The sequence below is a fragment of the Colletotrichum abscissum genome, assembly GCF_030869225.1.
Source record: "Colletotrichum abscissum strain IMI 504890 chromosome Unknown Scaffold_7.1, whole genome shotgun sequence".
Lineage (NCBI taxonomy): Eukaryota > Fungi > Ascomycota > Sordariomycetes > Glomerellales > Glomerellaceae > Colletotrichum > Colletotrichum abscissum.
This window is the reverse complement of record NW_026850514.1, coordinates 98,309-120,988: the sequence shown is the minus strand read 5'-3', so window position 1 is coordinate 120,988 and position 22,680 is coordinate 98,309. Positions and strand designations below refer to the sequence as shown.

Here is a 22,680-nt window from a genome sequence, read left to right as displayed (position 1 = left end):
GAAGGCGTTGGGAGTGACAGCCCGAACAGAAATATCTAGAGAAGGGGCTTGATACCTTGCGGCTGGTCACCTGATATAGGAATCAAAGGTCTTGAGAGAATCATCAAAAAGAGTTTGCCCCCCGGTGCTGAATTGGGGCTACATCTCTTGGTGCTCATGCTGGGATTCGAACTCGGGTGCTCGCTAAGCCTGTCGTCGAGTAGGCTGGTTGGCGTATAAATCAATTGTTGACCATAAACCACTCCACCACCCAGCCAGTTTGACCCGACCCGTCGACCTAGACGGGCGCCTGCTGGCTGGTGTGAGGATTGGACTTGGAGGGGTATATGAGGCACTTCACCTTCTCTGTGTATTCCGATTCTGGGAGTATTCGGCTCTAAGCTTACGTACAATTTACATCCCCCAATACCACAAAGTCACTCAACAAAACAAACTTCCTATAGCTCTGATGCAACATATTTACAAAGGAACTTCCACCTCTCGTCGCTTGCAAGTAACCTTGAGGTCTGGGTCAGCTTCCTCCGCAAACCCGTGCTTGCGCAACTTAATCTTGTACAAGTTGTCATACTTCCAATCGTACTTCAGGAGCAGATGAGCGATGATGATCTTTGCCTCACTGGCCGCGAAGAAGCGTCCCGGACAGCTGTGCTCCCCATGGCCGAAACCAAGATGGTTGACGCTCGTGGTCACCAGCTGAGCAGCAGCCTCCTGCCCTGGCTTACCGCTCTCCCGCATACGTAGGAAACGGTAGCCGTCAAACTCGTTGGGGTTCTCGTAGAATGCCGGGTCCCTCATTCGTTCCGTCGAGACTGCGACAGTGTGACCCTTTGGAATCCTGGTGCCGTCGGACAACGTAACGTTGGCGGTGGCTTGCCGGAACATTGAGGCTACCGAAATTGTTGGTCAGCCAAATACTATGTGCTGGTACCGAATCGAGTCTCGGGATATTTTGGATCACTTACAAATCTGGTTGGGCTTGAGGCGTTGGCTCTCATTGAGAACACTGTCGAGAAGCTTCATGTTGTAAAGCGCCGTTTTCTTCCACCCCTCTTTCTCGAGACATCCGGTAATCTCCTCTCTCAAAGGCTCAATTAGCTCGGGGTGCTGAAATATATCGACCAAGGCCTGCGTGATGAGATCAGACGTCGTGCCGATGGATACGACCGCCAGCATCAGCTGCGACGCCCCAAAGTTGTACGGCTTCCCAGCAGCAAGCTCCTCGAACCAGTAGATGGTATCGTTGTACTCCTTGCCGTCATTCTTAGCGTGGCGCGCCTCCAGCTCGGCAGCGACGAGATCCCAGGCCTCCTTCACCTGAGCTTTAAGGTCTCTGCATTCGGGAATCCAGTTGGTGGCCATGGTCTTGAGAAAACTGGGCCAGAGGCGCAATTTGCGCATGCCCAAGACGCTGTTCTCGCCGTAGTTCACGACGAGGTCGAGCCAACGCTCGTTGCGGCATAAGTTCTCGCCGGCAAAGACGCGAGCTGACATTCTCGAAATGAGGCGGATGATCAGGTCTCTAAGAACAATCTCTTGTGATTCTATCTTCAGTGTCAGCTTTTACTCTACTTTTGATGAAGTCTTTAGATGTTTGCAGCACCTTTTGTGTCACCGAGAAACTCTTGAAGTGTCACTGAGCATTCATCTGACAAAGGCTGGGTGACCTTGGCTACATTTGTGTTCTCTTGTTAGTCACACGTTCCTCAGCAGAGCAGGAAGAGGGCACCAGCAACTGACCTAGAGATTTAGTGACACGCAATTTAACCACATTTTGAAGAGGCTTTGTAGGAATGGCGCCCTCCATGAAAGGTTCGAATCCAGGATACCTCGCCTGGAACAGCTGCACGGGGAATATGGTCAGCAATAAGATACGTAACCTCATCACCACTGACACTGACACAGCCAGAGTCTTGATAATGATAATGAAGAAGGATAAAAATCTTGTAGCTTACTTCGATAATAGGCTCGTCAACGCTAAAGCGAGGATCGTTGCGGATCTCCTCACCGTGCTGCGGCAGAAGCATGATGAATTTGCCCTGGTCCGTCAAGACGCGAAACGGTGTGGCCCCGAATTTTCGTCTGGCCTCTTCGAGAAGTTCCCGCCCAGCTAAGGCAAATGCCATAACAGACTCAGAGGCGGTCAACTGAAACCATCCCTTTGGGTTGATGATGGGCAGTTTCTTGGCGTCGTCGTTGCGCAGTAAGCCATATAGTACAACGACTAAGGCAAGGCCCAATAGAAAATGCGATTGATATTCTCTGAAGCCTTCATATTGGCCGGCTACGCCTTGCGTGCTCGAGGTGGCGTTGTCAAGGAGCGTCATTGCTCAAGTGTGTGACTATGAGAGGGTGAAACTGTTGTTCAGTCGAGTGGTAATTAATGAGATGATGGATATAGACCTGATGCTGGCCTGCTGGAAAAAGAGTTGACATTCACTAGGGAATTGGAAGCGTTTATATGGATTTTGGGTCCGGCAGATGAATCTCATCATGATATGAGTGTCCAAACAGTAAGACAAAGGAAACGATGGGTTTGACTAAATGCTGAACGGACTTTCGGACATGACATGGCTCCGCACTGTAACTGAGATGCAAGTGAGCTGCGATCGATGTTACAGAGCATTTTCCATTGAGGGGCTAAGTGAATACTAGCATAAGTAGCAGGCGTCCGGGGGCCAATCATCTTGCTGGCATTTCACCGCAGTCCATAAATGATACCGTGCAGATCATCGTGAAGCCGGTGGGATACTTCAGGTTTAAGAATTGTCTAAGGCGACGTGGAAGCTCAGAAAGAGTTTGAAGGAACTTCGGGATTTAGGGACTCGCCGCTCCCTGAATACTATTTCGAGTTGTAAGGATTAACGACGGCTAGTTAGTCAAAAGTTCGCATACTTCCAAAGTATATATGTTGTATTGAGGAAATCCCTTTGATGCTCAGCCGTCAGGGGAAGACTCCACATTCCCGAGCTCCTCGAATACATCAACTATTTGCACATGCATCAATCTGCTCATTATACGTCATTGATTCTCTTAACATTGGGACCGGGTATCTTTTCTGTCTCTCTTTTTCTACCAAGCACCAACAATGCCTGCTATGGGAATATCGATACCTGTTGTGTACGAGGCCGTCTCGCTCAACAAGTAGACATACGCGCCGCCCAGCTCCTGAGGCAGTGCTAGACGCGGCATCCCACCGTAATACTTCATCTTGGTGTCCCAGTCAGGGGAAGTCTCAACGTAGTACGTCAACGCAGTCTTGACGAAGCCAGGCGAGATTGAGTTGACCCGGATGCCATGCTCGGCCCACTCCATGGCCAGCGTATGTGTCATGTTGCGGATGGCACCCTTGGTCGCACCGTACGGTGCAGAGGGAGCAGCCTGCAAAGCAAAAAATGATCAGCCAGTCAGTCAGGGAAACCCCCTCATCTTCCATCACCTCAAACATTACACACATGCACGCAAGGACTTACCCGGTTCGGTCTGTACGAAGTCATGCTCGCAGTGAAGACGATGCTCCCCTTGCACCCGAGCTTGATAAACGCCCTCGCGGCGGCCGTCGCACAATTCCAAGACCCGTTGACGTTGAGCTTGAAGAGCCGGTCAAACTGCTCCGGCGTGAAGTCGAGCGCGGGCTGGTGCTTGGTCGCGCCGGCGTTGGCGACCATGCCGTCGAAGCGACCCGTCACGGCCACCACGGCGTCGACGGCCGCCGCGACGCTCCCGTAGTCCGTCACGTCGCAGTGCTGGAACGCGAGCTTGCCGGGGAACCGCTTGAGCAGGGCGGCGAAGTGCTCCCCCGGCTCGGTGATGTCCAGGCTGTACACGCATGCGGCGTCGTTGGCGAGGCAGACTTCTGCGATGCCTAGGCCGATGCCCTGGTTTGCACCCGAAACTTTTCGTGGACGGCGTTAGTAGGTGAACAACCTCCCTGCTTTCTATTGCATGAGGGCACTTACTTGCGATGACTTTGTCCTTGAGAGAGACCTTCCAGTCAGCGCCGGCTGGAGGTAGTGTGCTGAGATAGGCCGGAGCATCGTTTGTGCCGTTGGTGGTGCCGTTGGTGGGGATCGCGGCGGTCCCGTTGCCGTTTTGGTCAGATGAGCCAGTCATTGTGAAGGTGATGATGTGTGTGATGCGCAGAACAGAACGATTGAAGCCGGCTTTGATTCAGATGCAACGACTAACAGAGCTGGTGAATTGACTTTTAGATGGTATAGTAAGCTGGGAGATACAGAAACCTTTCCTTGCCTTAAGTAAATAGAGGAGCGGGCGAGGAGAACGTTGATGAACGCAAGACTCGCCGGCGCCGTGGGGTTCGTCAGAGATCGAACACCACGAGGCTCCCGACACGCGGTCCGGTACGGATGCAGCTTCCGGATCGGCTGCAGACGGGTCATCGCGTGGTAACTCCGGACCGTGTTTGTCACTCACAGCCGCATGTTCCTCAACTTCTTACACATACGATAAAGACACCACGAGCCGGTGTTCGCATTGCATGTTGCAAGCCACTCCCGGGAAGCCGCTTGCCTCGAGACGCGGTCCTCCTAAGAACTGGGCTAGTTTCGATTATTCCCAGCCCCATTCTTTTTTATTGTCCCCGAGTCGCGGCAGCACGCCGTCCATCTGACTTGCGCTAGTTTGCTAGTTGATTGCTCTTCCGGGGTCTCCCTCCCCCAGACCCCGCAAAATTCGGAAGATTCGTCTGAGGGCCCCCGGTTCCCCAGATTGGGGGAGAAAACATGCCAAATGACTTAGTTCAGATGATCTACGAATCCTCGTTGGTCGTACGACCACCCTACGAAACCAGGCTGCCTCTAGGCAAGTTGCGTGTAAGCTGGCAAGGGCGGCACGCCGCGCTCAAGACCGAGGCAGGTTTTCCATCAAAGCTGACAAGTATTACTCGGACGCTATCGGTAACAAGTCTCGTTTTGATCATTCTCTTGTCTCGGCCGAAGCAAATATACGAGAATTAGGGAGACAGTTGTGAAATACATAAGACGCTTTTCCTTGCCAGTTGCTCTCGGTTGGCTTTCGGTTGGCAACTCCGGGCATCTGTTTGGAACTCTGCTTCTATACTTCTTTTATCCAAAAATTCTCTTGAAGATTTCAAGAGTACCAAAGGGGTCTTATTACCAAATTCTGAGTCAGCTCACAGAACGTTGTCGACAATGGAGAAGAACGAGACTGCAAGCAACGAGCATGAACATGCTCTCTCCAAGGGCGAGGAGCTGGTGGGCGTAGACGGCTATGTCGCCGACAGCGATGAAGAGAAGAAATTGGTCCGCAAGATAGACCTCTACTTGCTTCCTCTAATCTTCGTCATGGTTCGTAACATGACCAGACTAACTCTCTCGAAAACACGCTTCTAACATTGACGACTTGCAGTATCTCCTATCTTACATGGACAGAACAAAGTACGCTCTCACCAAAACACAACCTCGAACCCCATCAACTGACAATATCCGCAGCATCGGCAACGCCAAAATCGCCGGCATGGACCGCGACCTCGACCTCGACTCCTCCCGCTACTCAATCGCCCTCGTCGTCTTCTTCGTAGGCTACGTCCTCTTCGAAGTCCCCTCCAACATGGTCCTAACCCGCACACGCCCCTCCCTCTACCTCCCCGGCATCATGTGCCTCTGGGGCTCCGTCACCATCGGCATGGCCTTCACCCCCACCTACAAAGCCCTAATCGGCTTCCGCGTCGTCATGGGCGTCCTCGAATCCGGCTTCGCTCCGGGCGTTTTGTTATTGCTCTCGTCGTGGTACAAGAAGGAGGAGCAGAGCAAGAGGTTCGCCGTCTACATCTCGGCCGCCATCTTGTCGGGCGCCTTTGGCGGGTTGTTGGCGGGTTCCATCACGAGCGGGCTGGACGGGGCGCACGGGATCGCCGGGTGGCGGTGGTTGTTTGTCGTTGAAGGGGCGGCGACGGTGGGCGCTGCGTTGGTTGCGTTTTTTGCGCTGCCTGATTTCCCGGCGAATACTTCGTTGAAGAAGTTTAGTGAAAAGGAGAGGGAGCTGGCGATTCGGAGGCTCCAGAGTGCGGCGGAACATCTTAGGACGGAAGAGGGGCCTCGCCTGGGACATTGGGCTGCCTTTAAGCTCAGCATGATGAGCTGGAGGACTTGGCTCTTTGTCGTTGGCTACATGGTGAGTTTGTTTTGCAGACCAAATAACCCCTTTTTCCACGATCAAAGCTAACATCTTCCCTTCCACCACAGGCCATCGTCGGCTCCTCAACACTCTCCTACTTCTACCCGACCCTCGTCTCAGGCCTCGGCTACAAATCCACAGCCGCCCAATACATGACCATCCCCATCTTCGGCATCGCCTTCGTCTCCACCGCCGTGACGGGCTACTTCGCCGACCGCCACTCGCGCTTCCGCGGCCTCATCCTCGGCGCCTGGATGACCGTCGCCATGCTCTGCGCCGTCGTCACCTGCGTCGTCTACGACTTCAAGGCGCGCTACGCGCTGCTCGTCGTCATGGCCTCCGGGCTCTGGGCCTCCAACGGACTCGCGCTGTCGTACGCCTCGGTGAGCTTCGGGTCCATGCCCAACGAGACGAGGGCGATTTCGCTGGCGTTTGTGAACGCCATGGGCAACCTGGCGCAGATTTACGGGGCGTACCTGTTCCCTTCCAAGGATGCGCCTAAATATCTGATGGGATTTGGGGTAATTAGCGGGTTGTGTTTTACGGGTGTGGTGTCGTATGTTGCGCTTCACGTCTTTTTAAGGAGAGAGATGAGGTCGGCATGATTGCTCTTGCGTGGACTGAGTCGCAATGTAATAGGATTAATCAAAACATGTCTATTAAGATTGCACTTTCCGTAGAACTCAGACGCTTGGTTTAAACTTTGACGTTACACAAAAGCAGCTGAAAGTGCCTTTTTTATGCGGAATTACGCCACACTGAGACATCAGACAACATAGCTGACCTATAGGGTGCAAGGTCATCTTCGTTCTCTACCTAGCATGAAAACTCAGAGACAGATGCGTGTCTTACTGTCACAAGCACTACTAAGAAAGACAGGTCCGTGTCTAGACTCCATGGCGTCAAACTCTTCATCTCCATAGTCGTTGTAGTAGATCAGCCGCATCCGGATCCATTGTCTACTCCACACGAACTTTTTTTCACTGTATGAAAACATAAGTATCCCTTTCTTTGTACTTATTCATTACGCTTACAATGTTTCATTCTACGTCTCCCAAAGTATATTCCGTAATGAACACAAGGCAGAGAGAGCGGAAGAATCCATGCGACTGATTTATGATTTACTTCGGCGCCCCGCCACAACAGTGCTAGATCGCGACACGGCGATGACTTCCGGCGGTTGCACGTGGTGGACTTAGTACGGGCCCGGATATCCTCGTCGGGTTCCTCGGGCGCGACATCTGCGTTGTCCGGCGGCATCCGCCAAGACCGTTGGCAATCAGACCAAGTAGTAAGCAGGCTGCGGGAAATTCAAGCTTTGGTTTGGGATTGCGAACGGTTTCCTGCCTCATGATCTCCTTCTTTCTTCGTTATTCACGAATTACAGCAACGACAAGATGTACGCCAAGCAAACACTCGTTGAATGGATAGGCGTCCCCAGGAACATGATGGTCGGGCCGAGCAGAAGCTATTTGGGTCATTGCTATCTGTTACACATCAGATAATTACCCAGCGGCAAGACACCTTGTCACATCCTTGGCTACTAAAAAGCCTCCTTGGAAGTGTAACCCAAATACGGAGGAGCACACGCTCTTTTCACTTGAATCGGCTTTGTTGCCGTAATGCTGAAAGGAATACGGATGAAAACCACAATTTCTAATCTGTGGCTCTACGATACAAGGTTGATGATACACACCTGATAAGCCATGGTACCTATGGAAACCCACAAACTTTTAAAGCCAACACAACTTGAATCCCCAGGGAATCTTACTTGGTATTTGCCAGCTCCTGTAGCGCGAGCTTCAAGTTCAATATGTTTTGAGTGAGAACCTCGCGTCTATCCCGCGTCGCTGCGTTCTCTCCGGCAATCATCTTGAGCTGCGTGTCGTCCAGGCTCATGACCAGGTCAGGTGTGAAAATCTTGAGAGGGCTGGTCTTGGAATCGAGCAAGGAGTGAAATATGACCTGCTGCAGCACAACATCAACGAATCGCCTCCGAGCGACCATGTAGTAGCTACGGAGGGCGTCGTGGATATCCTCTCTGACCTGCTCAGCGTTGGAACGATCGGTTGTAAGCTTGGAGAGCATTGACTTTGGCACCCACCAGCCTGCAGCTCCGGAAGACCCGTCTTCTTGCTGAGACGCAAAATCGAAGGGGCTTCCGTTGTTGTTGTTCGCCCCCAGCGTGTTTTCCCCGGAAGCAGGACTTGCGTTCGTGCTCGGGTTGCGTGCAGTAGCGCCATCGACGTTACGGGCGCTCTCCGGGCCAATGGCCTTGTTGATCGCTTGCTGAAGTCTGGTGGCCTGTGAAACTTGAAGATTGCTGTCAAAGTAGTGGTTCATGGTGTAGGGCTGTCCACTAAGCTCGACTTCAAGGAGGAACTGAGCATGATCCAAAGCTCGCTGGTAAGCTGCACGGAGCTTCGGCAACAGAAGATGGTCATGCAACATCTCAAAAGTGTTGCTGTCGCCTTCACATTTGCGTTGCAGTGTTATGCGAATGAACTTGTGAATGACCACGATAACCTGACTAACATGCTTCAAAACCAGGGGCGCCCACCTCTGGGTCTGCTCCTTGAAGGTCTGTGCTAGCAATGAGCCTGGAAACTAGACTTTTGTTAATGCTGAGCATGATATGTTGTCAGAATGGTACTCACCGAGCCAATCTCGGCAGTGCGAGATCGATGAAAGAGAAATTCAATACGGCCCAAAAGTAAGCCTTCTACTGGCTTGGGGCATTTGAAATCCATATGCTTCAGGATATCGCCGAGACAACGAGTCGACTGCTCGTCCATAGGCACTTTGAATCCAGGAACAGGACCGACCTCCTCCTAGCTTTGGCCGTCAAACTCATGTGTATGGCCATACGATGTGAGGACCTTATTGAATGCCTCATTCAGATTGACGACGCATGTGATGAGTCGAAAGTGTACGTCGTATTGGAACATGCCCATTCCGCTGTAATTTCCGTCCCGAGCTCGAATACAAACCTCTTGGAAACCTGATGCAATATTGGCAAGGTATCGTCGCTGAGCATCTGCTCGAGATCGTAAAGGACCTAGGCGACTGAGCAAAGTCTCAGTGTTATTGAGTCTACGATGTATATTGGCCTCGATGTTCTTATGATCCTTCTTGAAAAGGTCGCCAAGCAAGTCTCGCAAACGGATACCGAGGCCGCTAACACCAACCCGAAATGTCGATTTGATCCTGCTCCACGGACGAGCAGAAAAGAACTCCTTCTCCGATGAGTTTCGATCTGTCTTCGTTGAGGCTCCTTCGTCGTCACTCTGATTCTTCACCACACAGTATCCGAGGCGGAGGGGATGGCGTTTGCCCTCAATAAGTTCGCATACGATTTGCTGAGTGACGCGCTCGGTGGCAAGGTCGGGCTTGGTGAGAACACCTATAGTTCGAAGCCCCTCTGGGTCGACTTCTTTGGCAAGAGTGAGAGCCTCCTGGGTTGATGCGTCGACATTGCAAGGGATGACTGCCAGAATGATGGTACGCTGATCTTTGATGTATCTGTTGACTATGTTTCTGACGATAGCAATGTCATTGTTGGTGGTCAGGCCCTTTGTAGGCGTGCGGAAAATACCCGGGACATCAATGATGGTCAAGTGATATTGCTGGTGTTCCAAGGTCAGCAAGTTTCATGAATCGACAACGTCAGACTTGAACGTACGTCCGGGCTGTTGATCTCAATCTTGAGAATGTCTTCAGCAAAGATCGGTAGCTTTGAAGCATCCCCATCGTTGATACCGCGAAGTTCCATGGCTTCGTTCGCCTGAGGGAGGTCGTACTTATCAGCATCAAGACGGTGGCCTCCCAATGCGGGCTTTACTTACCTTCATAAAGGCATCCGCCAACGCCAGGTCGTTCTTCTTGACAGAGAATCCAAACTTCTTCAGTCGCTCCATTCGATCCTCGGTGGAATCCTGGCTCGGAATAATAGAGATCTGGACGCTCTCGTAGGCATCGCGGCGACAAGTAATATGGGTCGCGTAACGGGTGCAGAGCTCAGGACCGCGGGGGAAGGCCAAACCCGTCATACACTCGAGAACAGAACTCTTACCCGAAGACGGGTCACCTACCACGACAACTTGCGGTAGTGGAATAAGGTCGGCGACGCCGAGATTGCAGAGTCTGTCAATGGTTCGCATGCAGGCATCGTCGCGGAGCCACACACGGGCAGGGTTGCCGTCGTTGTGGTTGCCTGCCATGTTGATTCTCCCTCCGTGAATTGTCTACGATATCAAGGACCTCGAGTAGTGGAGAATTAAGGTGATGGAATAGTAGACAAAAACATGAGGATACGAAGAATAAACTCGAGACAATGTTGGATAGTTGGCGGAGGAAGACGGATAATGTTGTCGTGTTCGATAGAGGCAAGCTGCGTCTTCGAGGTTTGTGAAGTGGCAGAAGAGGACAAGATCGAGGTAGGCAAGCACCTGCTGCTCAAAAGGAGGGAGGTGCATAGAGGCGTGCCGTCCAGTCCGCTTCGATAGTAATTTGGGAACGAAGCGAGGTTTCTCTAGGGTCACGAAGAGATGATCCTTCCCGTCGTGCCCCTGTTGCCGGCAAAAAGTGAGAAGGTCGAACATAGAGAGGCCAAGAAGACGCGTCTCTTCTAGGGTAGGTACCGCCTACTCGCTTGTTTGGTGTATTCCAAAGCTCAGGAGCAGGCAACGATTCTCTGTGCCTGCCTTTCAAAGATAAGGCAAAGATAAAACAGCCTTTGTCTCTTGAATCCCGATCAAGAAACTGGCTCACAGTAGGGAAGTTAGCGAATTTGACTGGCACTGAAGATGATTGACCATGCCACAGCTTCGCATCTATCGTCATCGCCAAATGGTCGATTCAAAGTTCTTACCTCTGCAACTTATGCAACACCAAAAGACCTTGCGGCACGACTGACAAGTGGGTTGTCGATATAAAATGACATTGCTGATGCTGATCTACTCAAGCCCTGATTGCTCGTTGGCATCGCTACTGAATATGCTACACAATAAAACATAGAAATGAGAAGACACGTTGTGTCGTGCCGTAACCTGACTCGCTGCACTTTTCCGCCTCCCGTTCCTAGGGTATTTCCTCAACCGGATGTTGGCTTCTTCTTGTCCATGACGCCCTTCAACACCTTAAGCTTCTCTTCCGTCACCTTGATTGCCTCTTCAATCTCACGTTCGTCCATACGATCCTCTCTGACCCTCTCCTCCACAGTATTTGGTTCCATTGCTCGCTTCCGAATGGGCAAGCTGCCTTCGTGCAAGCGCTCCAACCCAACTCTTTCCTCCAGCCACTCCCAAAGTTCACTCTCTTCGCGCCTCCACATCTCGTCGTACGCCGCAAGACGATCCGGATAACCATACATGCGCATGCCTTCAGACGCTTGTCTGCCAGGCAGGCCAAAGCCAAACCACGTAGCAACGAGAAGGCCAACTAGGAGGCCATACATCATGTTGCCCGTGAGTAGTGGTTTGGCAATGTCGAGAATTGGCTCGAGAATGCCGCGGACAGGCTCCAATGGGCCCCAATTCGTCTTGGGAACATGTCTTGGACGAACCTGCTCGTCCTCGGCGTCTGTTGTTGAGCCGGCCGCCTTGCTCTTCTTGCTCTTCTTCTTGCCCTTGGGGCCTGAGCCCGCTCCCGCACCGCCAGCGCGGGCTTTAGTAGACACAGCTGATTTCAGACTAGCAAAGAGGTCTTTGCAGTACTGGGTCTGGCCATCATTGGCTCCCTTTTCGATAGGACCTTCATCATGTTAGCTCATGCCATTGACGTAGGGAAAAGCTTCAACTTACCCTTCAACCAACTCTTGCCCGTCCACTCAATAGTGCAGTTAGATTGCACTCTGGTAGAGTTGTTGTCGGCCCACGTCAAACAGTACTTTGTCTTGACGCTGAAAATGTTGCCGTTCGGTACATCTGGGGTTTGTGTGGTGACGCTAAAGTTGATGGCTTTCTCAAAATCAAGATGATCCAAGGTCTCCGTTACAAGACATTTTGTCTGCTTCGGACCGATGGCACCATTGAGAGGCTTAATGTAAGTGAAATACCGAGACTTATTGTCGAGAGTCAGCCCCTTCTTGTCCTCCATGGTCAACTCTGTACACTTGGCCTCAACAGTGAGCCATTTTGTCATCCAGGTGACCGAGGCTGGACCGAAGAGCAAGTTATACACCTTGCCCAAGGGCGCAGGAATGACATCGTCGCCGACAACCCTGTCGTAATGCGTGTCAGAGTCTCCGCAATCGGTTGGCGCATGAGTGGCCGGACCAGGGAAGTCATTGCCGCCTGGAGCAGCACCGACAGCCTCCTTGACGACATCGGCGACAGCGCCATTACCACCTGCACCAGATACCTTGCGAGAGACGGTCTTTCCACCTTCGGGTTCAGCGTTGACTTCTGACAGTTGCGTGACATCTTGCAAGTCCTCTGCGTCGTCATCTTCGTCGTAAACGTCGTCGTCATCGCCAGAATCACTCTCTTCATCGGTGCCGGACAAACTACCATCATCAACATCTGCTACCACTGCACTATTCGCGTCAACCTTTTCTGTCTTGTCACCACCAGTACCCTCGAGCTGGACTCCGTTTAGCGAGCTTTGCAGGGTCGGGTGACCAAGTTTCCAAATATTGACAATTAGGTCGTAAGTCGAGTCTCGACTGGTGAAACTGGCAAAAATATGCTTGGCATGTAGGGTCGTGATCATGAGTCCGTTCTTGAAAACCAGGGCCGTGCTGCGCTTCTCAACGCTTACTATTTCGTCAAAGCTCATGACAAGCGTGGTCGACCAGCCGAGGATATTGCTGCTAAAGCACAAGTGGCCTTCGGATACGTACAGGCGGCCGTGCGCCAGGATCTCGCGCTGCAACGCACAGCTGTAGTCTTCGATGAGGTAATCGTCGTCGGGCACGCTCTTGAAAAATCCATGGAAATCTCGATTGCGCTTCTTGCTCGCAACCGCGAATCCCGTAAGTTTCGGTACGCTCGCGTTGGCTTGAGGGTGAGCAAGAGACGCGTTAGCCGCAGCAATGGCAGCGCCAATAGTAGTAGCCGTACCTCCCGACACAGCTGAGCTTCCTCGCTTGCGATGGCGTCCAATGGCGCTTCGAATACTTCCACTTCGTTGGACTCCTGAAATCTTGTCTTCGTGTATGCTGCCTTGCGGAGGGGTTCGGTCCCCGGCACTTCCTGGATCGTATAGTGATTGGGGTCTCGCCGCGTTTCGGCCGTCGTCTACTCCGAGGTCGCGCGTGGCAGCGGCATAGGCAGCGTCTGTCGGGGCTGACTCGCTTCTAGCTCGTGCGTCCGATTCGGGGAATTTTGCTGTAATGGGCGTTCCTGCATTGCTGGCTGTGTCCGTTATACCTAATTGACTGAGGCTGAGCTCGCCCGACCCAATGGTCTTGACTGCTGGCTCTTTCTCCATGGTCGAGCCTGTTGCGGATGGAGGTGGCGGCTCGACCTCGGGCTGCTCGTCGATCTTGATATCGGGGGGTTTAGCTACGTTCTTGTTCTTGGGAGGGGTCGGTCCTATGCCGGTATTCTGAATGGTACTTGTGAGCGAGGTCGCGGCGTTTTGCGCAGCCGAAAAGACGGATGAAAAGAAGCCGCTTCCGCCGGATGGAGTTCCTGGGTTGCTTGCGGTCCCGTTCTCGGGGGTGGGCGTCAAAGGCGCGAGGGTTATGTTGGACAGTTTGCTAGGCCCTATACTTCCAGATCCTGATCTACCCCTGCGGTGAGCAAGCATAGTACCCGTGGCAGAACCACCATTCGTGTTGCCTGAGGCAGTGACAGAAACTTCGGGAGCGGGCTGCGGAGCTGGGGCCGGCGGAGGAGATTGAGCGTAGGGTGCGTTGTGGTCGGTCGGTGTCGGAGGGGTGTTGACGATGACGGGCGTCTTGTCGGCGTTGGGCGGGGTTTGGGGTACGAAGGAGGTGTCGATTCGAGATGTGTTTGTGGAGGCCCTGGAGCGACGTCGCTCAGGTGAATGCGTTGTTGATTGTTTTACGCGAGATGCATCTGCGTCGCTCGTCGCATTCGGTTGTGGCGGGGTCGGATTGTCTAGAAACGGCTTTGTGGTTGTGGTGAGGTCAGAGGTGGAAGCAGTGGCTCTGCCTCGGTCTCTTGTTCTCCGCGTGTCTCGGTCGTGGTCGGGGGTTTCGTCACCGCCCAGGGACCGGTCGGGGCTTGTGGCGGCACTGGTAGTCTTTTTTGACTTTGTAAAAACACCTTTGAGACGGCCAACGGGGGATGGCGATCTCGTGGTGTTTTTCTTTGGTGGCACAAGACTTGTGAAACTGCGTTTGGAGCGCAAAGAAGAATCTGTCGACGACTCGACGGATTGCGTCCGCTTGGCAGAGGAGAGAGTGGATCGCGCCGAGGCGATCTGGGAGAGTTGGTCGTCCAGTATCTGTGGTTGGGGTTCAGGCAAATGAGTTGCCTGAACGATAGGGGAAGAAGTAGTCAAGTAACCTATTTGCGAAGGATGTGTCGATATGGCACTTGGTCGAGAGTGCTGAGAAAGAGATCTAATGAGAGGGGGCGGAAATCGTCGTGGTTAGATAGTTGGTATTGTATGGATGGTTACATGGAGAGACGAAACAGTAGGAGGTGGTCGGGGGAGACATGGACGACCCTGACCCCGTTTGTTCGCACTCGCTTGAAATGGAACATTCGTCAGGGACACGAGTTAAATGTGCTGAAGGGACCCCCAGGCAGCTGTCATACGGCGATTGCCGCAGAGAGTGGATGAGGGGGAGCTGAGACCCATGGGACACGGAGCACAGAGAGAGGAGAGGAGAGGAGAGCGCATCAGCCCCCCCTCCTCTCCGAGTCTGCTAGTCTCCCAGTCCCAGAACCCCCCGGACCAGTGAGAACTGTCAGACCAAGGATGGCCAGAGCAGCCTACTACGGACGCTAAGCCCGCTGTCCTTTCTCTGTCTCTCCACTTGATATGCACAAAAGAGAGACGGCGCCGTTGCGGGTTGTGCCAGCAGACTGGGGCCGAGTTGCGTAGCACCCGCAGTAATAGCAGCTAGGTACTATTCGTAGCTCGCCTCGTCATTCGATGGAGACGCCAGTGACGACTTTGAACGATGGGGGGAATGCGCCACGCGAAAAGACGTGGCCTTGTGAGGTGGTGGTGAAGAGCACGGAACAAGTGCGCTCGGATGCATACATATGTAAGGTGGTGGGAAGATTTGAAGGATGAGGATGCAGAGAAGCCAGCCCCAACCGTGTGCATAGGTAGTGTAAGGTAAGGTAGGTAAGGTAAGATGGTGGATAGGTAAGACGGGGTAAGGAATAAGCAGGAAAAGGTGAACGTAACCAGTAGAGATGAAGAGAGACAAAACATGCGGGAAAGCAACACTACTCACTGAAGATCGTCAATATCAGGTTCGTCCAGCGACAGCATGCTTGTGGCTTCCTCGGTGCTGGCATCGTCCGCGTCGTGGGCGGCGTGGCCGTGCTCGGGGTAGTGGCCGTAGTCGTAGTCGGGAAACCCTGTCGAGCCGTCTTTTTCGAATCCAAAGCTGTCCGTGTCATGAACGTAAGAGCCGCTGTCGCGTCTGTTAGATAGATGGCTGGCATCGTCGTCTCTGAGTGCTGGAGGCGTAACAGCTGGAGCGGTAACTTCTTCCCCCTTGACCCCTATCAACAAAGCGGCCGTGGCGGCAGCGGCTTCATCTTCTTGGGCTTCTTGTTTTCTGCGGCGGCGCTTGGCAGCGATTGACTTTGGTAGCAGCTTGCTCAGAGCTCCTCCGCTTTCATTGGCGGTGTCCATGGTTTCTCGGGCCAGGGTTCTGGTGATTTCCTAGGATCGTGAAGCTCGCAATTTTCGTACTCTTTTCCGAGCAATGTGTGTCTGCAGTCTGGCGGGTTGTTGCTGTCAAAGGCTATACGCGCATTGGTTGCGAATAGTGGGCACGATGATCATGGTCCGCGGGTGCAGGGAATTGGCAGTATGGAAATTAAGGTCGAGAAGGCAAGACAAGCCTGGAGAGGACCCGTAGGGAGGTGCGATGCGAGGTAGGGGTGTAGACGGTATCTGTAGCTGTAGACCTTGTGTATTGTTTGTGTATGACGGTGAATTATTTGGAAACGAAGCCGCGGGTGTTGTGTCGTTTTCCGAGTTTATGCGATACAGACGGGGCCCCGTTTAATGTTGTTTCTTGTTTGTGAGTCTGTGAGGTGGTGCAAAATGCAAGCATGAAAAGGTGATTGAATGAATGGATGGATGGATCAGGCCATGGGTGAGAGCAAAGATGGGTTCGCAGTTCGCAGTTCGCACTTCACGGAAAATGGGAAAGTTTGCAATTTCTCTGGAGACGGTGCCGGAGCCGAAGGACCCAAAAGGAAGATGAAGATGGAAAACCCGAGAAGGAAGGAGGTCCAGGTTCTGGTTGCCACCTTGATTTCTATTCGCACCAAAGGAAAGAGGTTCCCGTCGCACTCCCCAAACCCAGGTCGTCAAGTTTCAACTCTGGCCAAGGCAAGAACCACCAAGCCGGAGCTCTCTTTCCACGAAGAGCGTCATCGTCACTGGAGGCGAGGCAAGTTCCTGGGCCAGGCGGGTTCCTCCTTCCTCCTTCCTCCTTGGCTTGAAACGGATGGGGTACCTTGATTTGTTAGTGCAACCCCATTACATAAGCTCATCTTTCTCACCTCCGTCTCCTCTCCTCATAACCCTCAAAATAACCAAATGCAAACTCACACGGGCATAACAGCCGATTACTTCTTTCTACCCGCTTGCCGACAGCTCTCCATTATTACGAGCGGCCTGGAATCCCTCAGAATCGGGAATCTGGGGCCGTCAATCTGGCCAGCGTCCATACACAGTAGACCTGAGCCACCCATAAACCATGTTACCGCTGCGCTGCATTATATGATTGACGCCCGCCACCCGTGATCCGGGAAAGACACTGCGCTGCTATTTTGGTTCAGTGAAGTGGGCAGTGGCATCTCTTTTTCGGTGGATCTATTGGCGACTGCGCAATCCCAAAATGCAAATCTCCATTCCATCTCCACGTCAGCCAGCCAGCCAAACATCCCATAATTTTCCACCTGAGAATTGCACCTGGGATCTGGGACCTGCATCGGGATGATTCCGCCAGATGCACCCAAAGTCAATCTCTCCAAGGCCCCAGCAAACTGAAGAATATGTACGGAGTAGTCATGTGGCTGAGTGTGCGGCGTGCCCCCTTAACAGAACCAAGTAGCATCTCCTGAGTTCCCGACTTCCCGTCTCGGCTCATTGCTCAGATCACATCTCACCACCGGCCGAAGAGCTCCATTCCACTCTAGCCGGATGCACCAGCACCACATGGTCTCTGGCGTACCTTAGGTAGGTCGAACCAGAGAGACCAGCAGATCCCAACCAGCGTATCAACGGCTGGCCCGGAGCCTTTCATCCCACCTTTCTCACCCACCCAGCCCGAATCAGTCCGCCAGTCCGCGCTTCTCCTCCTGGCGATGCATGCACGTCTGGCAGATTTGCAGATGGTTTTCCCAGCAAGGTTTCGATGACTGACCCGATTCGGGACGGTTGTGGCCGTTGGGTTGCCCTTTTGGATCAGGTGCTGGCTCCGGGGGGGAACCATAGCTACGTCAGGGGCCTCCACAAGTGCGAATCGTGTCTCGCGGGTTACGGTCTGCGGCGTGCATTGGTGCTTCGCCCTTCTTTTTCCTTCGTCGTGATAGGCTCGTCTCTGGAGCGACGAGACACCGCGCAACTGGATATTGGACAATGCCGTCCCCTATCGCGATTGTTAGGGCGGGGAACAGGTGGCAGCCACAGCGCAGCCAAGTTCCAACACTCGCAGACACGATGCCCAAGTTTCTGGGTTTCTTTGACATGCATTTTGCGTCATTCAGAATCTCTCAAAGTGTTGGCCTGTCTCAGTTCCGGCACTTACTGGCATCGTCACCGTCTGGATTGACGAGTCACTTCCTACCGACTTACCTTCCAGACCTTGCGCCGCTGTTACTTGACTTTTCATCAACATGTCAAATTTGGCAATGCAAGTGACGACTGGTGGCTTGAATACTTTGATAATCTAACGTTTACTGTAGATACAGTATCATGATCTGCTAGACTGTTTCGGTGCTTTGTATAGCGTGCCCTGCAGTGGTACAGCGGCACCAACTTCCCTTCACAAAAGCCGTCTGAAGTCTCTTTTGAATTTTCTAGCAACATCATCGAGATGTCATTAGTCGGAGTAAGTAAAGCTAGCTTCCAACAGGTCGCTTGAGGCAATTACTAGCACTTGGTGACGTGGGATCGGTCTCTTCGCTTCCTTTTGACCTTGACGATTTTGGCAAGGTGCGTGGGTGGCCGCCAGCGGGAAGACGACGCTTTGACGAACGGAAAGCTTACGTACTCCAACCGCCCAATCTGGGCCCCTTTAGCCCCCTTCTAACTGGAAGCGAACCAAGCGTCGTCCCGCGTGCTCCTGCGCCTATTGTCCACTGCCCACCACCTGACTGCAACCGGAGAAGAGAACAAGCAGGGGCCATCTTCTAGCGACTCTGGGGAAGCCTCCGCGACCGCAACACCCCGACCCAACCACCGGCCACCGAACATCAAAGGCCGGTTCGTTGGACCTCCTCCGTACCTCCATCGGCGCATATCCGTACATCCCTCCACCTCCCCTCCACTACCACCGTCTGTATCGGTCTGAGGCGGTCGCGTGATCCAAGAGCAAACGTGCGGACGGCCGACTTGGAGCAGGAACCAACCCCCAAACGACCTCCGAAACCGAACCGGCACCAGCGCCCCGTCCCTTGACACATCACCGGCAGCCCACCTAGGCAGCCCTACAGTTCTTTTTTTTCGCGATGGACGAGTCTTCGCTTGTCAAGGTAACCTCAGCCCTAAAAGGCACCTGTGAAACATTGTCTCTAGCAACCACTGGTCTAACAGCAAATCACCCAGGCGCATGACCATGCCAAAGCAGCCTCCAACGCCCAGCATCAATCCGAGACGACGGTAGCAATCAACGAACACGCCCTCGCCGCCGGCGAGTTCGCCAACGCCGCCCGCTCCACCTCGAGCATCGAGGCCCTCCGCACCCTAAAGCTCCTCGAAGAGCACCACCAGCGCCTCGCCGAACTCCTCAAGATACCCTTTGACCGTCGCGCCGCCGCCAGCCAGAACCCCTCCTCCGAGACCATCGACGAGAAGCAGGAATCGCAAGCCTCCGATGCCACGAGCGATGTCTCCTCACCCGACGATGGCCGTACCAAGTCCAGATCAGGTCAACAGCAGCAGTCCGCTGGCGGAAGCCCCGTCGCCACGGTGAAGGGTGTTCCGTCTCTGGCGCAGCAGCGCCGGTACCCGAGCCGCGAGATGACCTCCTCCATCGCGAGCAACCTCGCCTCGGCGCGAGGCATCCGTGGGAGCAGGAACCGGAGCCAGCCCATCCCGCCGAGCGTCACAAACGACCAGGCGCCGGGCAACATGGAAGTCCAAGCCCGGCGGGACGGCTCGAGGACAAAGATGCAAAACGTCCTCGATCAGTCCGGCAAACCGGGATGGATCCCGCCAACGGCCGACTCCCCGCGAAGGGAGACAGAGCCCAAAAAGACGGAAGAAGTCGCCTCGCCCGCCAGCGACGACGGATACTCCCGCTTCTACAGCACCTTTGGCAACATCATCAACCGTCTCTCCGCGCCCCTGGCCTTCGCAGGCCTACCCCTCATCACCGAGGAATCCTCGTCAATCACCTCGTCGTCATCCGTCCCCGAACCCCACGCCGAGACACCTCCCGAGCCTGCCCCGGCAAAGCGCAGCAACAGACTCAAACCCTCCCCAGCGGCCCCCGCCGAACCGGACCTCTCCAAGATCTACTCCCGCGCCACCCTCCGCGCAATCTCGGCGAACAACCCCAACGACTCCTTCTACGTCGTCCCAACGAGCGGACACACAATGTCCTACGCCAACATCCTCAACTTTGCAGACAAGGAGAAGCGCCGCCTCGAGGCCTCGCTCCACAGCGGCGTCGGAGGTGGCGGAGGTGGCGCAGGTGACAGCCTCATCGAGGACGACGAGGACGACTTCGTCGACGCCCGCGAGTCTCCGTCCATGACGATGGCGGCACCAACCTCCCCCGGCGTATCCCGACGTCGGGGAGCCTCCGGCAAGCCCAAAACAGAACAGAACCTCAAAAACACCGTCGAGGAGCTCTACCTCGAAAACAGGGGGCTCAAGGACATGCTCGACAAGCTGAGCAAACGGCTCCACGCGTTCGAGGCCACGGCGCAGAATTCGAGCCTGGCGCTGGCGGAGAGTATTCGTCTGAGACGGCCCGGGTCGCCTGCGACGGTCGGGGCGTCTCCTTTTACTACCGGTGGTGGTGGTGGTGGTGGTGGCATGTCGAGCACCGACGCCGTGTTAAAGGCGCGGAACAAGGAGCTCGAGGAGCAGATGGCCATGGCGATGCAGCGCATGGAGGCGCTGGAGAAGGAGAATCGCACCATGGCGCGGACGCTGGAAAAGTATCGCGAAAAGTGGGAGAAGTTGAAAGCTGGGGCCAAGGCGAGGCGTCAGGCGCAGGGGGCCGCGGGGGAGAGTGCCGAGGCGGATGAGGCTGCTACTGCTGCTGCGAGCTGATGCCGTAGTTGATGAATACTATTTAACGTAGATGACATGATGGAATGAAAACATGACCGAGGCTTGTTATACATATACCTCTTATTCGAGAGGCTCAAAGTTATGAAGTCACTCGTCTCCCCTCCCCTGCGGCCCAACATAATGATCCCCGTTCCACCAGAAGCTCACGCTGAAACTCACACTCAGACTGCGGACGTAATGCCACCACCCGATGGGAATATACAACACCTCTCCCGGGCCGAGCACACAGTCCCAGTACCGCAGCCCCCGGAACTCCTCCAGCTCCATCGGATCCCGGCCCTCCGCGTCCGGGTCCCAGCCCTCCACGGCGCCGACGTCAAAGGCGCTGGTGTTGCTCATGTCCACCTTCTTCACCCCCCGACCTCTCTTCCCATCTCCATCTTCACCCCCTTCTTCTCCTTCGTTTCCATCGTCGGCGTCGAAATCGCCATCACCATCGAACCCCCTCGGACACAACGCCTCCGAGTCCCGCGGCGCGTATAACCGCACGTACTTCTCCCCGACAACCTGGCACAGCAGGTTATGATACCCGTCCGTATGCAACGGGGTAATCGTCCCCGCGGGGCCAAACCACGCATTCACCAACGGCACGTCGAGCTCCGGCTTGTCGGCGGCCTTGTTGAACGGGTGCGCCGGCGGCGAGGTGAAGCAGTGGTCCGGCGTGAGGATGTCGTTGAGCAGGTGCGGGAGCTGCGCGAAGAGTTCGTGCTGGGCGAGGTACGTCGTGCCCTTTTCCGTTCCCTTCTCTGACCCCGTTGTTGCTGTTGTCCCCGTCGTGATTGGTGTCGCTGCCGATGCTGCAGTCGACGGAGACCCAGACGCAACCACGCGCGCCAACAGCTCCCGGAACGAAATCAACTCCTGCGTCCACCCCTCGTCGACATAACTCCGCCCGACCTCCACCGGCACAAGCCTCCGCCCGCCATGCGTCCTCGACATCAAGTACCCAGGCGACGACCACGGTCTCGCAGAGAGCGCAGGCCACTCCGTCATCAGCGACGTCAGAACCAGCGGCTCCGGCCCCGTGTCTACGTCTTCGCCCACACCTGCCTCCTCGCCTAGACGAGACCGGCCGTCCAGGTACGCTTGAAACGCCGACATCGACACGCGATCCACGGCACGAATAGGCCGCGTCACGGGCGGCGTAAACGTCCGCGAAGAAGGAAACCTCGCCGGGAGAGGCGAACGCGGTGAAGACGACGGCGCCGCGTCGTCGAGGTACCCGAGCAATCTCGAAATCGTCCTCCTCCCGCGCGTCAAGCCCGCCCCGCCGGCGAGGATGAGCGCCTTGTCTAGCACGGCGACGAGATCATCCAGCACTTTTCCTTCGTCGTCTCCCTCTTCCTCACTCTCTTCCTCTTCATCTTTCTTCTCCGTCTTCCCGCCCCGCGACGCCCTCTTGGCAACATACAAAAACACCACCGCCGAAAACTTGAGAAGACTGAGCTCCGTATACAACAACCTCCAACAAAACGGCAGGTCCGCGTAGACATAGTCGTAAAACCGGCGGTAGGTCCGCTCAATCTCTCCGTCGAGACGCTCTATCACCGACTCCGATCCTCCTAACAATGGTGACGGCGGCGGTGGTGCTGCTGCTGCTGCTGTATAGTCGCTCAAATCCACACTATAGCCCGCTGCCGCGCACAGCCCCAGAACCTCAAAAGCCAACCCCTCTACAACCCTCAAAATCTCCGAACCAACGGGTTCCAGACTGTGTCCTTCGGTAATGCTCTCAAACGGTCGCGGAAACCGGGGTAAATCGGCGGTGAGGTGGCCGACGACGTCCGCGTAGATTGAAGCTACTGCACCGCTGCACTCTTTGATGAGGGCGGGGTTATCAAAGACGGACATTTCGAAGCTCCCTCTCCCCCCAGAGCCCTTCTTCTATGC

At 54.5% G+C, this 22,680-nt stretch overlaps 7 protein-coding genes across 7 annotated transcripts; 2 read left to right on the top strand and 5 right to left on the bottom strand.

Annotated features, from left to right (window-relative positions):
- Positions 1 to 459: 459 nt before the first annotated feature.
- CABS01_03570 (uncharacterized protein) lies at positions 460 to 2,324 on the bottom strand (the record flags this gene model as incomplete). Its single annotated transcript, XM_060536945.1, has 5 exons — positions 460 to 887; positions 963 to 1,541; positions 1,601 to 1,669; positions 1,738 to 1,840; positions 1,953 to 2,324. The coding sequence occupies 5 exons, from the start codon at positions 2,322 to 2,324 to the stop codon at positions 460 to 462; spliced, it is 1,551 nt and encodes a 516-aa protein (XP_060391203.1).
- A 745-nt stretch (positions 2,325 to 3,069) lies between these two features.
- Positions 3,070 to 4,110, bottom strand: CABS01_03569 (uncharacterized protein; the record flags this gene model as incomplete). Its single annotated transcript, XM_060536944.1, has 3 exons — positions 3,070 to 3,378; positions 3,471 to 3,892; positions 3,957 to 4,110. The coding sequence occupies 3 exons, from the start codon at positions 4,108 to 4,110 to the stop codon at positions 3,070 to 3,072; spliced, it is 885 nt and encodes a 294-aa protein (XP_060391202.1).
- Positions 4,111 to 5,168: 1,058 nt separating this feature from the next.
- On the top strand, positions 5,169 to 6,758 carry CABS01_03568 (uncharacterized protein; the record flags this gene model as incomplete). The annotated part of the gene is made up of 3 exons (XM_060536943.1): positions 5,169 to 5,324; positions 5,386 to 6,150; positions 6,222 to 6,758. 3 exons carry the CDS (start codon positions 5,169 to 5,171, stop codon positions 6,756 to 6,758), a joined length of 1,458 nt encoding a protein of 485 aa, XP_060391201.1.
- Positions 6,759 to 7,920: 1,162 nt separating this feature from the next.
- Positions 7,921 to 10,373, bottom strand: CABS01_03567 (interferon-induced GTP-binding protein Mx1; the record flags this gene model as incomplete). The annotated part of the gene is made up of 5 exons (XM_060536942.1): positions 7,921 to 8,760; positions 8,811 to 8,984; positions 9,087 to 9,779; positions 9,836 to 9,937; positions 9,999 to 10,373. The coding sequence occupies 5 exons, from the start codon at positions 10,371 to 10,373 to the stop codon at positions 7,921 to 7,923; spliced, it is 2,184 nt and encodes a 727-aa protein (XP_060391200.1).
- Positions 10,374 to 11,245: 872 nt separating this feature from the next.
- CABS01_03566 (GRAM domain-containing protein) lies at positions 11,246 to 15,942 on the bottom strand (the record flags this gene model as incomplete). Its single annotated transcript, XM_060536941.1, has 3 exons — positions 11,246 to 11,904; positions 11,955 to 14,686; positions 15,536 to 15,942. The coding sequence occupies 3 exons, from the start codon at positions 15,940 to 15,942 to the stop codon at positions 11,246 to 11,248; spliced, it is 3,798 nt and encodes a 1,265-aa protein (XP_060391199.1).
- Positions 15,943 to 18,995: 3,053 nt separating this feature from the next.
- Positions 18,996 to 20,769, top strand: CABS01_03565 (uncharacterized protein; the record flags this gene model as incomplete). The annotated part of the gene is made up of 2 exons (XM_060536940.1): positions 18,996 to 19,019; positions 19,093 to 20,769. 2 exons carry the CDS (start codon positions 18,996 to 18,998, stop codon positions 20,767 to 20,769), a joined length of 1,701 nt encoding a protein of 566 aa, XP_060391198.1.
- Positions 20,770 to 20,877: 108 nt separating this feature from the next.
- CABS01_03564 (JmjC domain-containing protein) lies at positions 20,878 to 22,641 on the bottom strand (the record flags this gene model as incomplete). The annotated part of the gene is made up of 1 exon (XM_060536939.1): positions 20,878 to 22,641. The coding sequence occupies one exon, from the start codon at positions 22,639 to 22,641 to the stop codon at positions 20,878 to 20,880; it is 1,764 nt and encodes a 587-aa protein (XP_060391197.1).
- Positions 22,642 to 22,680: the final 39 nt, after the last annotated feature.